At 36.9% G+C, this 21,902-nt stretch overlaps 1 protein-coding gene across 1 annotated transcript in view; it reads left to right on the forward strand.

The window, feature by feature from the left end:
* Positions 1–21,902, forward strand: part of LOC145291527 (uncharacterized) — a 1,250,821-nt gene that overhangs the window by 244,662 nt on the left and 984,257 nt on the right. The window contains exon 9 of the mRNA XM_080137518.1: positions 224–309. Within this exon, the coding sequence (XP_079993644.1) occupies positions 224–309 (86 nt within the window). The remainder of the gene's footprint in view (positions 1–223; positions 310–21,902) is intronic.

Here is a 21,902-nt window from a genome sequence, read left to right on the forward strand (position 1 = left end):
TTTTGTTTGTCTTCTTTTTTTTTTTACTTTTCCCAGTGAATTATAAGCTACAATGTAATGACTTGTTTGATATTATCTTAAATTGCCTTTCCTATTGTACATAAATATTTCTATGAATTAATGAATAAATGTAAAACTACATAGAAATGCAATAGTTTGACCAAAATAAAATCTTTTTTCTCAAGACATTTACACATAATAACATTATTGTTTTCTCCTGCAGATGACTTTCGGACACCAGAAAAAGTTCTTCAAAAAGAGGGCTATATGTATGCCAATTCTTACGTCATCAAGGGAACAAATAGCAAGGTAAGAATGAAGGTAATATTTTTGTATGCAGGATAATGCAATAAAATTCAACGCGCGACGAAAAGTAAACGATGTGCCAGTAGGTTCTGAGGAGCGTGATGAAGCTCTGTATGGTCGCCTCCATTATCTTCCAGCAGGACTCCATTCCTATACACAAGACTAAGTATAGAGAGTAGAAGGTGTATCTTGGGTTTACTTTTGATAGCCTCACAACTCTCGCTTCCTTTATTATCCTTTAGTCCTCACATTCCATGAGGAATTTCTATGACAAACGGGAACAATTGCTGGTTTCTGGGTTGGAATCTATCCACATAACATTTATTGTTGGCTAGTTTTTAATCTTCAAGATGGTATTTTTTAGCTCCTTACATCAAGTGGCTTCATGGCTTCATGGCTTGTCTGGAGTGATTTCCATAAAAAAGAACAAAAGATGATGTTCAACAATGTTCATCGCCATTGGTCACTCGACTTGTGATTGACTACCTCAAACGACTACAACCTCCTTGACCATTTCTTCTAGGGCGTGATCAACACTAAGACCAACAAGCTTGTTCACAACACGGTCGACTTTCTGAAGGCTGCCACTAAAGAGATGTTCGCTGCTATATACAAGGACATGATCAGCAAAGCGTGTAATTTATTTTGCAATGTCATGTCTCTGGCAGTGGTTGTTATATTCAAAACAAATATAGTATTTAACTCTAACTGCCGGCTCTCTGTATATACAACTTTTGTTTTTATTGCATATTTCGTTTTCTTTTTGTCAAGTGTATGATTTTGCTTCCACAGCCTGTATAACTAAAAGATTCATGCCTCGTTGGGTCAACGTTGATATATTGTATATTTGTTATTTTTTTACTTACTGACGTGTGTATAAAACAGTAAGCATCCATGTGTCATCATTGTGAACTCAGGTTCTTGTTTGTCTGTAGATACAAAAGCACTCGGACGTGAATGTTAATTTATAAAAGGTTTGTTTAAAAAGGCAGTCGCAGACAACATCAGAGCGATGAGATACGTCGCGGAGAGGGGACAGAGTTAGGTTAACGTGTACGAGCAGTACCCCCCTATATATTTTTTAGTTTCGTCTTTTTTTTATGTTTTCAGCGGATTATTATCGAATGGACACTAATCTACTAGATTACAAAGCGTCAATATTAAAATATTTGTAAGGGTGCTCAGTTTCTAATGCAATGTTCTAATAAATCGATCACCCATTTTAGAATCACTCGGCGGTTTTAGGCCAAATTCTAAATTTATAGGTAAACATGACACCTATAAATATTTTAAAATTGTGGAAGCAGATACCATCAAAGCAATAGAAATGAGAGAGAACATTGGGAAGGAATACCGCAGAAGAACAAGAAAACTCCAAGAAACTAAACTTTATAGTAGAAACATAATGCAAAGTATAAGCACATGGGCAGTGTCACTAATAAGATACTCCACACCGTTTATGAGGTAAACTAAAGAAGAACTAAGGCATCTCGACCAGGAAATGCAAGAATAATTACTACAGCAAGTAACACCGAAAAAAATGAACAAGACAGAAAACAGAAGCAAGGAATAAGGCGAGAAAAGAAAAATGGGAAGAGAAACAGCAACATGGAGGATTTATAACGATGATAAAAGATGAGACTAACGAAAACACTTGGACATGACTACAAGATGGACACCTAAACAGAGAAACTAAATCCCTAAGAACAGCCGCACAAGATAACACGATAAGAACCAACCACATAAAAGCAAAGACCAACAAAACATAAGAAAAGAGCAAACGCCAACGCTGTGGACAAAGAGACGAAACACTAAATTATAAGCAGCAAGTGCGGGCCAGACAAACTGCTGTGAAGGCAAAACATGAAACACTACATGGAACCAAGAACACTGAAACCGCATATTTATAAGTTCTCTAACCCAACCTCACCTCCATCTTCCAATTGCTACATCACTGCCCTCCCCCCCCAAAAAAAGAGTGGGACCAAATAACCAAGTAGAGTCAAGGAGGAAAGAAAGATAGAAAAACCGACCAGGCCTCTGCTGGATAAGTGTGAAGAGAACTGTGACATTGGGGAGGCTTATTGCCACTCAAATTCCAGTGAAGACCAATAGCTGCTGCCAACGAGAAATCAATAGCAAGCAGCTGTTGCGATAATGCAAAATTATTTAAATATGTTAAAAAGAAAGTCGAAAGAGGTGGAGAATACTGGAAACCTGGGCAGATTTGTTGTCACTCAGCTTCCAGGGAACACCACAGGCTGTTTTCAAGGACAGATCTTTGATGACCTGTATGAAACCTCTTTGGGAGCCAATAATAATAATAATAATAACAATAATAATAATAATAATTGACTTTCTTTGATTTGGGCAAAACTCGGTAGTCCAAAGACAGAAGTTCTGCCTGTTTGAACTTCTGAATCGGAGGGCTCTGAGTTTTGCGCTAAAAGTGCAGTTCTTTCCAGATTCAATTCATTTGCATTTATATTCATCATAAGAATGAGTTGCATTTTTAGAGGTTCCTTCCCGGTATTTTCATCGAGACACCATCTTTAGATGGCTGCCAATTAAGGCTAAAAGCGCTTCACTTACTTGTAGAACCTGGTTAGCCATGCTGGTCGTCAAACCGGTATTTCCCTACCATGGGGCTTGTGTTTTATGGTTGCAACCAACCAGTATTTTTATCGAGATACAAGCTCTAGACAAGTCGGACAAGACTCGGAGCTCTTTCTATCCACAATTCAAGGCTATACCTTTGGTTTAGTATAATTATCATTACTATCATCATTACTACCCCCACCCCCCATTATTACCACTATTTCAGCTACTACCATCATCATCACGATTATTATTATTATTATTATTATTATTATTATTATTATTATTATTATACGTGTAGCAAGAACACCTTAGTTGCGATCTTCTCTGGATTGTTCAAATAGAAACTCAATTCAAAACGTCAGGCCTCCTCGATTATCACGACGATGATGATGATGTGCAAAGACAAACAGATTTATACAAAAAATAAATAAAAACAAATCCAACAAATATTTTACGTTTACCAAGGAGTCCTCAGTTGTAGCATTTGATGTAAGGCTCAAATAAAAAAAAAGTGTTCCAGTCGCTTGTCTTCCTCAATGATCACGATGATGATGATGGTGTTCATTATGTGTTTTGTGAAACTCTTGAAACAGTGTCACACATTGTTAGTGCTTGTTTTATACTTGCTCAAAAAAAGTATAAATTTCGCCATGACAAAGTATGTGCAAATCTGCATTGGAGCATGTGCTAAAAGTTCGGAATCCAATTTACCAACAAGTGGTTCCAACATCACCCAGAAGTAGTAGTTGGAAAATGAAGACATTAAGATTCTCTGGGATTTCATGATCCAGTGTGACCGAGAGATAATTCACAGGAAACAGGATATTGTAGTTTTGAACAAAAAGACCAATGAATGCCAATTTATTGATTGGTTTGCCGAAACGACATCAACTTAACAGGCAAGAATGATGAGGAAATACGAAACTATCAGAAACTGGGTGTGGAGATTGCTAGATTGTGGATTAAGAAACTCCCATCGTGCCAATCATCATAGGTGCGGTTAGCTCAATTCCAGATGATCTTGAAAAACAGTCAAACGCCTTGGGATCAAGTACAGCATCGCCGTATTTCAGAAGTCAGTTCTGCTTGACACAGGAAACATCGTACGCTTTCCATCTAATTGACTGTTTGACTATGCTTACTAGCTTTGGTGTAAAAACTTGCTCTTGAGTGAAAAAGAAACCGTATAAAATATCACAACACTGAATTTAACGAATAATAATAATAATAATAATAATAATAATGATGATGATGATGATGATGATGATTTCGTTTATGAACGTCTCTCTGGAAAGGGATGGGATTCATTTCCAGAGGATTTCCCTTAATCCCGGCTTCAAACCAGGAGCTTCAAAGATCAAGGGTTTTCCTAAGGATGTTGGTGGTACCTATAATTGCAGAGGTTTGAAGGCCGCCTAAAACATTGGGGATTTGTAGTTTTTTCAATTGTCCTTCCAGACGACTTTATACTACTCCTAGTGTACCAACTACGACCGGGATTATTTGTGTTTTAACCCCGTGTATACGCCTTATCTCCAAGGCCAATGGAGCATAATTGCTCCACTTCTCATTCTCCTTCTCTCTCACATTCCTATCCCAGGGTACTGAGAAGTCTACAATCTGCCAGTTTTTTGAAACCTCGTCAATGACGACCAAATCCGGACGATTATGTTCCAATTGCTTGGTCGTTCTGACACTTTTGTCCCACCATACCTCTACCTTGTCATCCTCATTTGTTCTCACTTCATCAGGCACCTCCTCAAACTATTTTCCAGCACACTTCACCCCAACCCTCTTACACACCTACCAATATATAATAATAATGATAATAATGAAATTAATAATAATGATAATGATAATAATAATAATAATAATGATAATAATGATAATGATAATAATAATAATAATAATAATAATGATAATGATAATAATGATAATGATAATAATAATAATGATAATTATAATAATGATAATGATAATAATGATAATAATAATAATAAATTTGAAAAATATAGAAGACTGTGAATGACACTAAAAAAGAACTGCAGTATTGACACCTTACTGATCAACGTAGCCCCACACAATGTGCCAGCAACAATACAATTTCTGATTTGTCCCCTTAGCAGTTATTCTTCCAGTTCAAAACCAACTACTTTGGTGAGGTTTTGGGAGCCATGATTTCTTGAAACCGTATGCGAAAGAAACCACAGGATCAACATCAATTATCTATTCGTTGTAAGAATTTATGTGGTTGTCGCTGTAGAGTTCTACAATTAGTCAACTGTGTCCTTATCTTATGTTGCCGGGCATACTACTTGTGCTTGGTTGTTGGGGCCTATGTTTTGTTAAACCGACCTATAAGAAACCTCTGAGCCACATTTTCACTAAATGTTTGTAGACTGTTTTGCAATTTCTTCAGGACCAGTTGCTTGTCGATTATAAAGTTTAATCAAAGTACTATAATATTCCAGTTTTATATTGCAAAAATAATAGCTATTTTAAAAATATACAAACGCACGTAAATTTTCCAATATTATAAATAAACTTCTTTCCAGTTAACGAAAAAAACATTAAGAAATTTACGTGCGGGATTTGAACCTAAAGACCACGTCATGCAGAGAAAAAAAAAACACGTAAATTTTTAAGTCTGATAAAATTCTTTGCAGTTAATGAAAAAAAAAAAAAAAAAGAAAGAAATTTACGTAATTGAAAAATTCAACATGATTTTTTTTTTTTTTTTTTACTTTTACGCATTCGAAGCAAAGCATATTGCCAGTGAGGTGCAAGGGCTACTGTGATAGTGTGTGTATATATATATATATATATATATATATATATATATATATATATATATATATATGATGGCGACTTGGGTGGGGAGTTGGGTAGTATGTGTTTGTTCACCATACATTTAAATTTCTGCATGTTACTACGGTCAGAGAAACAGGAAACAGAATAGGGAATTCGAAATGCAATAGTTTTGAAGAAAGAAGTTTTCCAACATCTAGAGACCACTGCAAGTGAAAGGGTAGTATTTATCAACTAGTAAGTGAGTCTGGGTATTTCCGTTTAGGGGGTACATTCATTTAGTAAGTTCATTGGAGCACATTCGGTGGACGTACTTATAAAAAGCATACACGGATGCAACACTGCAGCGATGCAACAAGGACTGGAGTTTGTCAGTGTGGGATATATTAGGTTAGAAGATTTTTTGTACCTTGCCTAAGACTGAGAGGGTAGTGGTTAGTGCACCAGCGCAGATTTGGCAAAAATAGATGAACGAATGGTAGTTTTGTAGAGATATAGGATACTGGCAGGTGTCAGAAGTTTCTAGCTGAATAGAGAGAACCTACCCTCCTTATAGCGGCTTCTGCAAAATCTATTCACATTCCATTTCATGTCTGAAATGTTTGAATGTCTATTATGATAATTTATCAAATATTATCATAGACACTTCAAGTATGACTATCATAAGTTTCCGTTTAATACCAAAATTATGATAAATGGTTGTGTTTATAAATTATTAATAAAATTGTAGACAATCATACAGTACAGTTAACCGATTTAAAACAAATTATTTTGACTGTCAATCTGTGCAACTTTTTAGTTTTGGAACTTTTTTTTAAGTGTTTGTTTTTCAGATTTTGGATCGTTGTCTCAAATGTTTTGAAAAATAAAATGTCGGTTGAGTGGGGGAATCGAATGTTTCGGTATAATGCGAAGTATTTTGAAAAAAAAAAGAACTTAAAAGCAGATTCAGTAAATTAAAAATATAGGTCAGTGGAAACTGAAATATTTTACCGATTGGTGACAGTATTTTAGTTTATTTATTTATTTATTTATTTTTATTTGGAGCTGTTAAACATACAACATTGAATATTTTTACAAACCTTCCAGGCTTAAAAAATATATAAACACTTTTAAAAAGTTCCAAAACTGAAAAGCTACACAGACTGATTAAATTAAAGCTTAAAAAAAAAAAACAATTATCGAACTTTCAGTTTCATCCATTTTTTGGATTTTAATATATAAAACTTGGACAATTTCTAGTTTGAATAGGTGATACCTCTGGAGACAAAACAATATATCGACAGATTTACTGTTGCAAAACAAAAAGCCTTGTTTCATGTTATTCTTTATTTTATTTCCTTTTCACAACCGGAATTATAAAGCACACCTAACTTCATACGTGACTTCTAAACTCTTTTAGTACTTGTACAGTTTAATCAAGACATTAAAAAATGAAAATATCGAAAAAAGGTTATATTGTACGTATCCGTTATGGACTGAAGATCTCTGAAAAAAACATTCATTTAATTTGATCGAGTATTTTTTTTTTTTTTTTTTTTTTTTTACAGCGGAAAAAAAAAACGTCCTTATGAGAGCGCGTTGAAGTCAGCCATTGTAAAACTTGTTGAACACGCCACGGGGAGATAACTCCAGTTAAAGTGCCGACACTCCCTCCCCATTTTTAATACTAGCTTTTCTTCCTAAAAATCGAACCTTTTTGCTCGGTATCATAACAAATTGTTTTTTTTTTTCGCTGTAAAAAAAAAAAAAAAAAAAAAAAAAAAAAAACTACTTGATCAAATTAAGTGAAATTTTTGGTGCTAATGCAGAGACTGATCCGCGCTATTTTTTTTAAATCGTATTTCCACGTTTAATTAAAGTTTTATGGGTTTTTTTTTATTCAATTGTAAGGTTAAAGTACAGAATAGGTACAAAACACCTTCCTCTCCCCATGTTAAGAATGGCTTTTTAAATAATAACGTTATTATTTCAGCACGACGGATCACTCTCTGCATGAGTACCAAATTTTTTTTCGGAGAACTTCCTTCCATAACGGAGACTTGCAATATAACCTCTTTTCGATATTTTCATTTTTTTGATGCCTTGATTAAACTGTACAAGTACTCCTTTTTTTTACAAATTAATAATTGAAATTATTTTTTTTCTGATTAGAGGATTTGTTTTTTTGGACAACCTAGGTGTAAAGGACTTTTCTATTTTGATATTATTTTTGCTACATTTGCTGCCGCTCTTGTTGCGGTACGAAGGAAAACAAATTTACAGATAACTAGAGATATTGTCGGAATTATCTTACCGGCGAATAAGGTGCAGGGGAAGAAAAACCGTTTTATTGTTGGTAAAAAAATGGCGCCGTCCGTTGTGTACAAGCTGGTAACGTAGGTGAGTTTAACACGCGTATCTTTTACCTGTAAACCGAGGGCAGCTTCCCCGGAGCGATCGAGTGCAGCACATCTTATACACCCAACTTCTCGTTCAACGAGATTTGACGAGACTAGAGTGTTTATATAATGCGTCAAATTCGGCCGCTGGTTTCGGGTAACAGAAAAATGGTTTAGTATCGTGCATAAATAGGACAGGTCTGTTATTCCCCCGCCGAGATCCACCCTCGGTAAGTTCACCAATTCCAAGTTATCACATACGTTAATGCAACTCTGCAATCTTACAAGGGAGATGACTCCCCTTTTTGCAATATAGACATTAGATTTGAATTTTAATCATTACAATCCATTAAAATCAAAAAGAAAAGAAGTAAAACTGCTACAAAAAATGATAACCCGAACGATTTTGCTATTTAATATATCCTGTTTTGGTTTGGTTTAATTTTTTCCGGGACACATGTTGCTTGCCAGAATACAAAAAAATAAGAAAGAAAAACTAGTAGGTAAAATAAAACAAATAGTCTAATAAAAAAAAAAATGATGAAAAAATAATAAAAATGAATTTTTTTTCTGGGTTTATTTCAATCTTTGGGTCTAACAATGTGTTTTATATCAAAATAAATAGTTTTTAAAAATTTTTGTTTGTCAAATAATTTACGCCGCTAATATACACATTTACCAAAATTGTTAATGTAGACAAAAAATAATTGAATAAAAGTAAACTCATAGTTATCTCTAATTACAAACAAAAACATAAATAAATCAGATAAATAAAATAATTTTTACTCAATTTTGTTGCGGAGATCTGCATTCACTACGATATAATTTCAAAACAACAAGTTTCAATTTAAATAATTACAATCTGTTAAAACCAAATTAAACCGAAATAATTTCAAAGAAAGTATCTACATAAAACTACTACAAAAATATAACAAGAACCTTTTCGTCATTTAATGTGTCTGATTTTAGTTTGGTTTCATTTTCCGCTGAACATTTCAGTTTTTACGAAAGCACAAAAAAGCTACAAATTAATTAACAAAAGTAAAAAGAAAAACATTAAATACGTAATATAGACAAGAAATAAACAAATAATTGGGCGCTTCTACACTATTGGGACAAGATTTTGTAGTTGAAAAATGGAGTTTTCAGATAAAAAAAAAATGGTTTTAACTGATTTTTTGTCGATTCTAATAAGTTACAATTGTAGCTTCCAAATTATGCAGTCGGAATTACCTGAATATTACTGAATTATTAAAAAAAACCATTTTAATCGTGGTAGCAGGTGAAAATATGCCGCCATCTTGTTTAAATTGAAACGGAAAATTGCCTCCCTTTTGAACTCTCCTGTGCCTTACGATCGTTTTCATCAAATTCTATTTATTTTCTTCAATAAATAATTTTCTACCTTATCGATTTTCGTAATTTTTGGATATAATCATCTTAAAAATACGATGACTACGTAGATACCGTTGTTTTCGTATAAAATTCAGTATTACGATTTCCGAAATTTCGTCCTAATAGTGTAGAAGCGCCAGTAATTGAATTACACATTTAGTATGAAACTCAGTTACTTCCTTCCAGTATTGTTTATTGAATTTGCTACGGAGATATTTATTCGCGACGATATAACTTCGAAGTAACGTTACCGTTCTACATGGTTTTCAAGCAATTTAAAACACCATTTGACAAAGAGGATTTTTGTCGAAATATATTATGGAACACGTTGTTGCATATTTATCACTATTCAATTCTACTGCCAAACTCCAATTTCTGTCCCATCACCGCAATGTTGTATCTCTGTACCTGTTTTACAAGTACTTTAATGAAATATGCTCTAAGGAACTAATAACACTTGCGCCCTCTCGACATACATGCACTTGACTAACCCAATAAGCAACACAATCTTCAGTGTTGAGGTCCTTAAATTCAGAAAAGCTTTCTACTTTAATGGTGTCTACTTTAATGGTGTCTACTTTAATGGTGTCTGCTTTAATGGTTTCTACTTTAATGGTGTCTGCTTCCGGCTGATAGACTTTGGAATTCCCTCCCTGTTTCCTGCTTCCATGACTGCATTAATCTGCAGAAGTTTAAATGCAAAATGAAAAAACATCTCGCTCCTCAAATCTCTACGATCCTCAGTTAGGCATGATTTCAAATAGTAGCTCAATTATGTCCAAGTTGCAATGTGTTTTTTGGGGAGGGAGTGAAAAAGAGTAAAAAAAATAATAAATTCTCGTATGAAAAAAAATGTACGCATCTCTAAGTAAAATGAAGTCGCCCTCTCCCAGACCAATGACGAGTTCTAGAAAATCGCTGTAACAACTTGCCGTTAACTTAAGATTTGGCCTCAATGAAAAATATGTCATATGATCTCAAATGTTTTGATCTACTTTTGGTCAAAGTTTACCGTTACGCCAACTAAAGACGCCTCTACATTTTTCGAGAAATCGGCAACTTTTAAAAGTTTTCGGGTATGCTGAACACGAATATCGCAGGGAAATTAGCGCAAACATATGGTTTTCGAGATATAAATACCTGCATTATGCATCGTAATTTCTAGTAGTTTGAATTGGCCGCTATCTTTGTTGTTTCAATGAAATGGGATAGTGAGCATGCGATGTGTGTAGTTAAGTCTATGAGATGCAGACGTTTATTAACGTCATTTACATCGGAATAATCACCCCCATCTCCTCATGTTAAGAACGGCTTTCGGAATTGCGTTGAGTTAGGTACACAGATCGTCTGCTCACTGCAGTGTGCGCGCGCATGTTCAATATACCATTTCATTGAAACAACAAAGATGGCGACCAAATAAAACTACTAGAAATTACGTAACAAAATACAGCTATTTATATCTCGAAAACTTTTTATCTGCGCTAATTTTCCCTGCGATATTTGTTTTCAGCATAACCGAAACCCTTTAAAAGCCGTCATTTTTTAAGAAATTGTTGAGGCGTCTTCAGTTGGCGTAACGGTGAACAGTGACCCTACCTTTATCAAGCATCAAATTTGTCTGTTCATAAAAAACTTAAGCATTTCTTTGTACGCAACATAAGCTGATTTGTCAACGATTTAAACCCATCAGTTGCTCTGAGTGAACAATTACTAAATGATCATATCAGTCAGCCACTCGTCAACGGTAATATTATGTCGTGAAAGCACGGTCGAAATATTTAAAAGAATTTTATAAGAAAGCACGGTAAATTTTTACCTGATTTCCAACTTAACATTTGCGTGCGAAAAAATTGGATGCACGCGCTCGCGCGAAAGCAAACATGGCGGCCAGTGAAAACAATACGGAATACATTGAATAATATCATTGCTCTTAAATTGACAAATGATTATTAGTTTATATAAGAAAGGATGCGCGTGTTCTCTCGTCGAGTGGTTCCAATATGTGGGGGGGGGGGGCGATTTATTAGAACGTTGTATTAGAAACAGACCACCTCTTGCAAATATTGATTTTTTTTTTATAATATGGTAAATTAGTGTCCAATCGATAATTATCTGTTAAAAATAAATACAAGGAAGACTGCATTGTACAGGTCAACCCTAGTTTTTTTTGTTTTTTTTTGTGTGTGTGTGTGTGTGTGTGTGTGTGTGTGTGTGCGTGTGTATGTGCGTGTTAACAGCCTTAAAATATTAGGAAATAATAATTAAGTAAAATGCAACGGTGATATCTTTTCAAGGAAAATTAAAAAAAAAAAAAAAAAGGTAACTTTTTACTTGGTTTCCACCTTAACAGTTTCCTTTAAACTGATGACTTTTCTAGGTTTTCAGCATAACTGAAAACCTATAAAATTGTGAAACTATTTGTCATTGGAGATTTCGTTTACACGAACGCGCGTTGAAACTATGCACGAGCTTGCGCGTATTTCTCGTGGTTGCGTGTGCACGCGCTTGCGCGTACCAAGACGACCACCAGTAATAACATAACAAATGACATTGCTAAATATCCAAAAAACTACTTATTTGCGGAAAATTTAAATGCGATATTCGTTTTTAGCATACCCGAAAACTTTTAAAAGTCGCCAATTCAAAAGAAAATATTGGGGGGGGGGAACCAGGTAAAAATTTAGCAAAAGCACGAAAAGAAATGTATAAAAAACATTACTAAAAATAAATTAACAGCAAAAACTTCGATTTGAAAAGTTCTGCCATATAAATATTGTACCCCCTCAACGTAAATACACCCGACAAACCTGACAAGCAGCAAAGTCCTACCCCTTCTCTGTAGACGTCCTAAAATGCTGGAAAACCTTCTCACGCAATAGCTTCTTTCCTTGGACTGATTGTCTTGGCAATTCCTTCCCCGCTCCCCGTTTTCCCGACTGTATCCACAAGCATAAATTTAAATGTAAGATGAGCACTTATGTATTTTTGTTATCGTGCTGAAATAAGAACATTTTGAAAGCCATTCTTAACTTGCGGACAGGGGGGCGTTTTGTAACTATTCTGTGCTTCCACCTAACAATGTAATAAAAAAAAAAGATATCGTGAAACAAATTTAAGCAACAAAAAAAACTTAAAAAATAGCGTGGTATCTTTTTTTTTTTTTTTTTTACAGGGAGTTCACCACTTATCAAGGCCCAATGGCCACTCAGGGATAAGGGTTATTGTGTGTACAGTAATCAAAAGGATAGTGTAGCAATAGTATTGGAGAATTTGTAAGGTGTCATTACTTAGGGGGGGGCGGTTCATCAGGAATTTGTTTGTGTTGGACTTGAAGACATCCAGGTTGAAGTCGGGAGGGAAACAGGCAAGCGGAACAGAGTTCCACAGGCGTGCAGTTCTAAGAAAGAAGCTTTGTTCATGGTATCTACGTTTTTGATTTAGGCACAGATAGGGAGTGGGGAAAATTATTGACGGTGGTTTCAGCTAGTCGGGTGTTTTTTGAAAAAGATTGGCGAGGGGGACCAGAGAATGGAGCTCAGACGAGCACCTGCCATGGAAATAACGATAGAACAATGACAGGCTCGCTACGTCTCTTCTGTGGGAAAGAGGTTGCAGGGTAGAGAAAAGGGCATCCCCCACCAAGCCACGGAGTCTATTTTGTACTCTGTCAAGGCAGGATAGGTTGTTTTTAGCAGCCCCCACCCAGATATGGCAGCAGTACTCCATCTTTGGACGTACTTGGCTCTTATATAGATAGAGAATTGCATCATTAGTGAGATATCTTCTGGAGCGATACAAGGATCACACCATTTTCCGAGCAACCTTGGCCACAGACTTGATATATGTGTTCCATTTAAGATCAGGTGTAAAGGTCAAACCCAGGAGCTTATCAAAGCCTGGGGCCTCCTTTGGATGAGAGCCATCCATTTCAATTGATGCGAGATGGGGATCAGAGCGTTTATGATGTAGAGATAGGAGCTTGGTCTTAGATGCATTAAAGGTAACCAGCCACCTCTTTCCCCACTGTACCACGCGCTCAAGATCAGATGAGAGTGAATCAGAGAGAACATCATCATTTACAGCTTTGATGTGTTGCCATAGATGGTCGTGTCATCAGCATAGATGTCAACAAGATTTTAGTATGTGTTTTGGGAGATCATTGATGTAGATCAGGAAGAGAGTTGGGCCGTGTATGGAACCCTGAGGGACTCCAGCATTAATACTGTGGGCATCTGATTTCTGCCCATCAACCACCACTCTTATGAGCCTATCTGAGAGAAATGACTTAATGATAGAGAAAATATTTCCAGTTATACCGTAGCTGGAAATCTTGTGTAGTAGGCCTTTATGCCAAACCTTATCGAAGGCCTTTGATATGTCGAGAGCAATTGCCCTAGAAATGAAGCCTTTGACGAGAGATTCACTAATCCTATGAGATATAACCGTTAGCACATCTACTGTAGATCTAGCAGAGCGGAAACATATTGCGTGTCGCTAAGAAGGTTATTTCTGCTGAGGTGGTTGACTACTTCTCAATTTATTGTGGATTCCAGCAACTTTCTGATGACACAAAGGAGACTTATTGGTTTGTACTGAGAGGGGGGTGACTTATCTCCTGAATTCTTAAATACAGGGCATACTGGTGAGGTTTTCCAGGGTGTTGGGAAGCACTTTTCCTTAAGGCAACGCTTAAACAGTTTGGAAAGTATGGGGGCAAGTTCTGGTTGTAATTTTTTTAACACTATAATTGGAATACCGTCGGGACCAGTTGTTTTACTGGAGTCAAGGTTCTTGATTAGCTTGGCGACCTCACGCACAGATATTTGTATGTTGCATAGCGTGTTGTCTGTTATAGGAGGGAATATGGGGAGTTGATGACCTTCGTCACACAGGGTAGAATTTGCCGCAAAGTTTTTGGCAAATAGTTTGGCCTTGTCGGATGCTGTCGAGATGACCTCTGGTCCATTGATAATGGTTGGGATAGAACGCACGTTTCTGTTCAGGATCCTATTTGCTATTTGCCAGAACTGGTGGGAACCAAGCCGCTGCTGAGCTACTTTGGACTTAACGATTGCGCATATAGTTCTCTTGCATTTTTTATTACTCTTTTACAGTGGTTGCTGGCGGTTCTGAAAGCAGCTTTAGTCTCAGTGCATCTATTACGTTGGTAGCTATGGAAAAAGTGATTTCTGTGTGCGATGGCAGCAGCACATTCGGGGGAGAACCATGGCTGGCTGTTAGGTTTTCATTGGAATTTTTTGGATGGTATGAATTGGTCTATGCCAACAAGTAACCATTCGGTCAGGTTTGATACTATAGGGGACACATCCTTTTTAAACATGGAATGAAGAGGGAGATCAGATATGAATGTACGGAAGCTATCCCAGTCCGCCATAGAGTATCGGTATACAGTACGGTGTAGAAGTATGTCTGTAGATTTATTATATTTCATTTTTATCTTAACCGATACGACGCAGTGGTCAGAGGATCCCAGAGGAGATAGAATGGAACACGAGCATAGCTCAGGGGATGTCGATAGAAAAAGGTCTAGGAGGCTTGCGAACTGACAGGTACTGTCGGGCACACGGGTGGGCTCGCGGACAATCTGAGTGAGGTCGTAGGCAATGGCAAAATCATGACAGAACCTCCCCTCATCATCTGTCTTATTTGAGTGGTTCAGCCATTCCACATTATGGACATTGAAGTCACCGTAAATGTGAATGTTAGCTGAGGGATGAGCAGACAGGATGTGGTCAATTTTTTCTGATACACTCTTAAAGACAGTAACTCCACTGTTGTGGGGGCGATAGAGGGCAAATATAAATGTGGTGATGTAAGCAAGTGCAACGCGGAAGCACATATAAGGTAGATTAGGGTTTTCTCTGGAGATATCCCTGCCACATGGGAAGCCATCTTTAATGTAGGCACATATTCCATGCCCGTGGCGATCTTGGGGGTCAGATTTAGATGTTAGGTTAGAGTATCCTTTAATTATGAACTCATCTAGGGAGGTGGTCGGCCCTATTCCAGTTTCGCTTAGGAAGAATATGTCAGGTTTCGTCTCCTGTATCGAAAGTGCAAATGAACAAATATTCTGTTGCACAACTCCCCACTTAGGATGCCCTCTATAAATCTGTTCCTTAATTTACAATAGCCCTTAAGTCTCAATGACATTACGTCTCGTTTTGGAACGAATCAAAATAAAAAGAATATTATTTTTCTGAATTTTTTTTTTTTTACACAGTGGTCACCACTTATCAAGGCCCGGAAGCCACTCAGGGATAAGGGTTATTGCAAGTACATTACGTTAGTGTGGAGATTTGATGACATGTTTACTTAAGGGGTCGGTTCATTAGGAATTTGTTAACATTGGACTTGAACACATCCAAGTTGTAGTTAGGTGGGAAGCAGGCAGACGGAACAGAGTTCCACAGGCGTGCAGTTCTAAGAAAGAAGCTTTGTTCATGGAATCCACGTTTTGATTTAGGCACAGATAAAGAGTGGGGGAAATTTTTCACAGTGGATTCGGCTAGACGGGTGTTTTTCGTGAAAGATTGGCGAGGGGGGACCAGAGATTGGAGTTCAGACGAGCACCTGCCATGGAAATAACGGTAAAACAAGGATTGGCTCGCAACATCTCTTCTGTGGGAGAGAGGTTGCAGGGTAGAGAAAAGGGCATCCCCCACTAAGCCATGAAGTCTATTTTGTAATCTGTCAAGGCAGGATAGGCTGTTTTTAGCAGCTCCTGCCCAGATATGGCAGTAGTATTCCATCCTTGGACGTACTTGGCTTTTATATAGATAGAAAATTGCATCAGTAGTGAGATATCTTCTGGAGCGGTAGAAGGATCCCACCATCTTTCCAGCGACCTTGATGTACGTGTTCCATTTCAGATCAGGAGTAAAGGTCAAACCCAGAAGCTTGTTAAAACACGTGGCCTCTCCCAGACAAGAGCCATCCATCCCAATTGATGCCAGATGGGGATCAGAGCGCTGATGATGTAAGGATAGGAGTTTGGTTTTAAATGCATTAAAGGTAACCAGCCACGTCTTCCCCCACTGAACCACGCGCTCGAGATCAGAGGAGAGAGAATCAGAGAGAACTTTCTCATTTACAGCCTTTGATGTGTTGCTGTAGATGGTTGTGTCATCAGCATAGATGTCAACGAATGATTTAAGTATGTGTTTAGGGAGGTCATTGATGTAGATCAGGAAGAGAGTTGGGCCTAGGATTGACCCCTGAGCGATTCCAGCATTAATACTGCAGGCTTCTGATTTTTGTCCATCGACCACTACTCTTATGAGCCTATCGGAGAGAAATGATTTAATGATTGAGAAAACATTTCCAGTTATACCGTAGCTGGAAATCTTGTGAAGTAGACCCTTATGCCATACCTTGTCGAAGGCTTTTGATATGTCAAGGACAATTGCCCTAGAAAGGAAGCCTTTGTCAAGAGATTCACTAATCCTGTGAGATATAACCGTCAGCACATCTGCGGTAGATCTTGCAGAGCGGAAACCATATTGTGTGTCACTAAGGAGGTTGTTTCTGCTGAGGTGGTTGACTATTTCTCTATTTAATATGGATTCCAGCAACTTACTCATAACACACAGGAGACGTATTGGTCTGTACTGAGAGGGAGATGACTTATCACCTGAATTCTTAAATACAGGGCAAACTGATGAGGTCTTCCAGGGAGTCGGAAAGCACTTCTCCTTAAGGCAGCGCTTAAACAGTTTCGTAAGTACGGGAGCAAGTTTTGGTTGAAGCTTTTTTAACACTATAATTTGGATGCCGTCAGGGCCAGTTGCTTTACTGGAATCAAGGTTCTTGATTAGCTTGGCGACCTCATGCACGGATATTTGTATGTTACCTAGCGTGTTCTGTGTTATAGGAGGAAATATGGGGAGTTGATGGCCTTCATCGCATAGGGTAGAATTAGCTGCAAAGTTCTTTGCAAATAGTTTGACCTTGTCTGATGCTGACGAGATGACCTCTGGTCCATTGATAATGGTTGGGATAGAACGCACAATTCTGTTCAGGATCCTATTTGTTATTTGCCAAAATTGGTGGGAACCAAGCCGCTGATCAGCTACCTTGGATTTAACAGACTGGGTATATAGCTCTCTTGCATTTTTTATTATGGGGACTTATTACATTTCGTTTTTATCTTAACTGATACGACGGAGCGGTCGGAGGATCCTAGAGGAGAATGAACGGAACATGAACATAGCTCAGGCAAAGTTGAGAGAAAAAGGTCTAGGAGTCTTGCATATTGACCGGGTGTATCGGGCACACGGGTTTAGATGAGGATTGGTTATTCGTATTATTTGGATTCATCGAACTACTGTTCTCATCTTGAGTGGGATTTTTACAAGCTTTCTGTCGATGTAACCTCCGACCTTTGTAATTCACAATTATATTTTTTGGTCGCCTACGAGGAGAATTGAACAGCAAGGACCCGTGGCGCAGTGGTTAGAATACTTGGAAAAATCAATTGTAAAAGTGATATTCTCCTGAAGGTGGAAGGTTAAATTCTCAGTATGAGTGATCAAAAATACAATTCTGAATTATTAGGACCTCTATCCAGTCATGGCTGACAGAACAAGAGCATGTTACCTCTGTTAAGTAAATAAAGGTTTCCGTGCGAAATTCCATCAAAATTCCCGAGATCAATAGAAACATTCCCGAGTTCGACAAGATACATCTTAAGAAGATCGGAGGTTACATCGACCGAAACGTTGTGAAAAATCACACTCAAGATGAGAGCAGTAGTCCGATGAATACAAATAAGATATAGATCTAATATATAAAGAGAAGTCAATCGGATGTGTAGTGTTTCATTGGTAGCTTCCTAATTCTCTCTCCTCTGATCTTGAGCATGTGGTACAATGGGGGAAGAGGTGGCTGGTCACTTTTAATCCATCCTAAACCAAGCTTCTATCTTTACATCATCAACACTCTGATCCCCATCTGGCATCAATTGAAATGGATGGCTCTCGTCTTGGGGGGCCACATGTTTTGACAAGCTTCTGGGTTTGACCTTTACTCCTGATCTGAAATGGAACACGTACATCAAATCTGTTGCCAGGGACGCTGGGAAAATGGTGGGATCCTTCTACCACTCCAGAAGATATCTCACTACTGATGCAATTCTCTATCTATATAAAAGTTAAGTACGTCCAAGGATGGAGTACTGCTGCCACATCTGGGCAGGAGCTGCTAAAAACAGCCTATCCTGCCTTGACAGAGTACAAAATAGACTTTGGGCTTAGTGGGTGATGCCCTTTTCTCTTACCTGCGACCTCTCTCCCACAGGAGAGACGTTGTGAGGCTGTCTTTGTTTTATCGTTATTTCCATGGCAGGTGCTCGTCTGAGCTCCAATCCCTTGTCCCCCCTTGCCAATCTTTCACGAGAAACACCCGTCTGGCTGAAACTACTGTTTTTCCCTAATCTTTATCAGTGCCTAAATCCAAACGTAGATTCCATGAGCAGAGCTTCTTTCTTAGAAATGCACGCCAGTGGAACTCTCTGCCGCTTGCCTGTTTCCCACCTGACTACAAGTTGGATGTCTTCAAGTCCAACATAAACAAACTCCTGACAACCCCCCCCTTAAGCAAGACACTCTATCAAAACCCCTAATACTAATGATTACTACAATACTATCTCATTGATTACTGTACACGCAATAACCCTTATCCCTGAGTGGCCTTCGGGCCTTGATAAGTGGTGACCACCATGTAAAAAAAAAAATAAAATAAAATAAGTCGGTAATTATTTTTGTAAAGAAACACATACACACACACACACACTGTCAAGAAAACAAGACAGTAATTATCCTCTTCTTTCAAAACCTACCTTTTGGCACACATACAGAAGCGGTACCCCCTCCCCCTCTGTATTTTTATATTTTTGTCTTGCATTTTTTTTTTCAGCAGCTTATTATCGAATGGACATTAGTCTACCAGATTATCAAAAAGGTTTTTTAAATCTATATTTAAATATTTGTAGGCGGTGCTCAGTTTCGAATGCAACTTTCTAGTAAAAATGATCACCTATTTTAGAACCACTTGACATTTTAAGGCCAAATTTCGCGAATTTAGCCTTTTTTGTATTTTACATTTTAAAATAATCTCCGAAAAATGTCTTAACTACTTTTAAAAACTTAAATTTGCGAAATTTAGCCGAAAAACATCGAGTGGTTCTAAAATGGGTGATCGATTTACTAAAACGTTGCATTGGAAACTGAGCACCCCTGCAAATATTTAAATATTGACTTAAATTTTTTTTTTTTTTTTTTTTTTTTTTTTGATAATCTGGTAGGGTCCATTCAATAATAATCTGCTGAAAAAAAATGAAATAAAAGATGAAAGTAAAAAATACAGGAGGGTACAGCTTTTATACTTGCGCTTACCTTTTTTTGGTCAATGTGAGTTGCTTGTCCAACCGAAGATCTACCTTTAGAATGTTGACTATTTTTAGGGATATATAGAGGGTAACCCAGCCCGCTACGAACGAATATCGCCTTTAAATTTATGGTCGACAGTTTTTTTAGTATTAACGCATTCAGTGTGAAATGTTATTTTCTAGTATTTTGAATTGTCCGCCATATTCGTTAATGAAAGGAAGTTGTTCATGGAGCATGCGCAAACGCTGCTCGAGTTTTACAGCAGACAAGTGCACTAGTTTTACTGAATACCTGTAATTGAAGAAAGTCTCCATCAAAAAAGAATTCAACCAGTTTGCTCTTATTTTTTATTTATTTTTTTTAAATAAAGAAGACTTACTTGTTTTCAGAGATATTACCCCCAACCTCATGTTAAGAACGGCTTTCGGAATAAACACCCCCAACCTCCCACCCCGTTTTTTCGCTTCTTTTCGTATTCAGAAAGTTTTCTTTTTGTTTTCTTTCCGTTTGTACATGCGCACAACCTGCAGTTTCTCTTAGCCGCTGAAGTAAAAACAATATGGCTACCAAGCAAAACTACTACAGGAAAACATGGAATATTGAATTATGTTGTATCTTTCGAACTACTTGTTAGCGATAAATTTAAAGGCGATATTCTTCTATAGCGTGTCAGATTATCCCTATATATCGTTAAAAGTCAACATTCTAAAGGTAGGTCTTCGGTTGGACAACCAGCGCACATTGACCCTTTTTTTTTACAAATAGTTTTCTTTCAACCCATCCCTCTGAACACACTTTTTTTTGGTGTTAATGCACTTACTGATCTGCGCTATTTTTTTTAAATCGTATTTCCACGTTTAATTAACATTTTATATATTTTTTTATTCAATTGTAAGGTTCAAGTACAGAATAGGTACAAAACACCCTCCCCTCCCCATGTTAAGAATGACTTTTTAAATAATAACGTTATTATTTCAGCACGGATCAATAAGTGCATGAGTACCCTTTTTTTAAGGCTCTTCTGTTTTGCTATCCTTGTCCCGGGCAACGCCGGGTAGTTCTGCTAGCATCTAGCAAAGAACCTATAGGCGGCAGCAGTGAAAAAGAATAATATTTAAACAATATTATTATATGCAATGTTAGTCTTGTGGTAAACATTAGAATTGTTATGCAACAGCTTGGATGATCTTTAACCTATATCAACCGAGCACTTGCGAAGAAGGGGGGGGGGCTGCGTCTGGGATGGGGGAGGGTAGGAGGGCGACAAGTTCTGATTACACTTTGCATATTTCGTGCAAACAACTGCTGAGATTCATCCATATCCACCCGTTGTCGGCAGTTGCTGATTAAACAACTTAAGTCTTCCTTCATGACACTTATTAATATTCAAATATGCAACAGTTATTTTCAAAGATTTTCAAACACAGAAAAAAATGTTTCGTGATTTATGTGTGTTTATTTTTTTATAAATTGTTGTACGTGAATCATAAATTAACAGCCGTTCAATCCGGTAAAAACTATTCATTCTTAAAATAAAGAATCAGATCAAAGTACAGAGGATTTGGCGAAGGCTTACCGGCACAATCCATAAGATAGGCCTCCAAGTTGCATGCTTTTGTGAAATATGAACACACTTGTTAAACAAAAGAATTTCAGACGGAGAACACTTTCATGTATTAGAGAAGAACTGCTGTTTTGTGGATGAAAATTTACTCATATAATATTTACTCATATAATATTTACTCATATAATATTTACTCATATAATATTTACTCATATAATATTTACTCATATAATATTTACTCATATAAAATTTACTCATATAAAATTTACTCATATAAAATTTACTCATATAATATTTACTCATATAATATTTACTCATATAAAATTTACTCATATAAAATTTACTCATATAATATTTATTCATATAATATTTACTCATATAATATTTATTCATATAATATTTACTCATATAAAATTTACTCATATAATATTTATTCAT

The sequence above is a fragment of the Euprymna scolopes genome, chromosome 12, assembly GCF_053919585.1.
Source record: "Euprymna scolopes isolate OS-2025 chromosome 12, ASM5391958v1, whole genome shotgun sequence".
NCBI lineage: Eukaryota > Metazoa > Mollusca > Cephalopoda > Sepiida > Sepiolidae > Euprymna > Euprymna scolopes.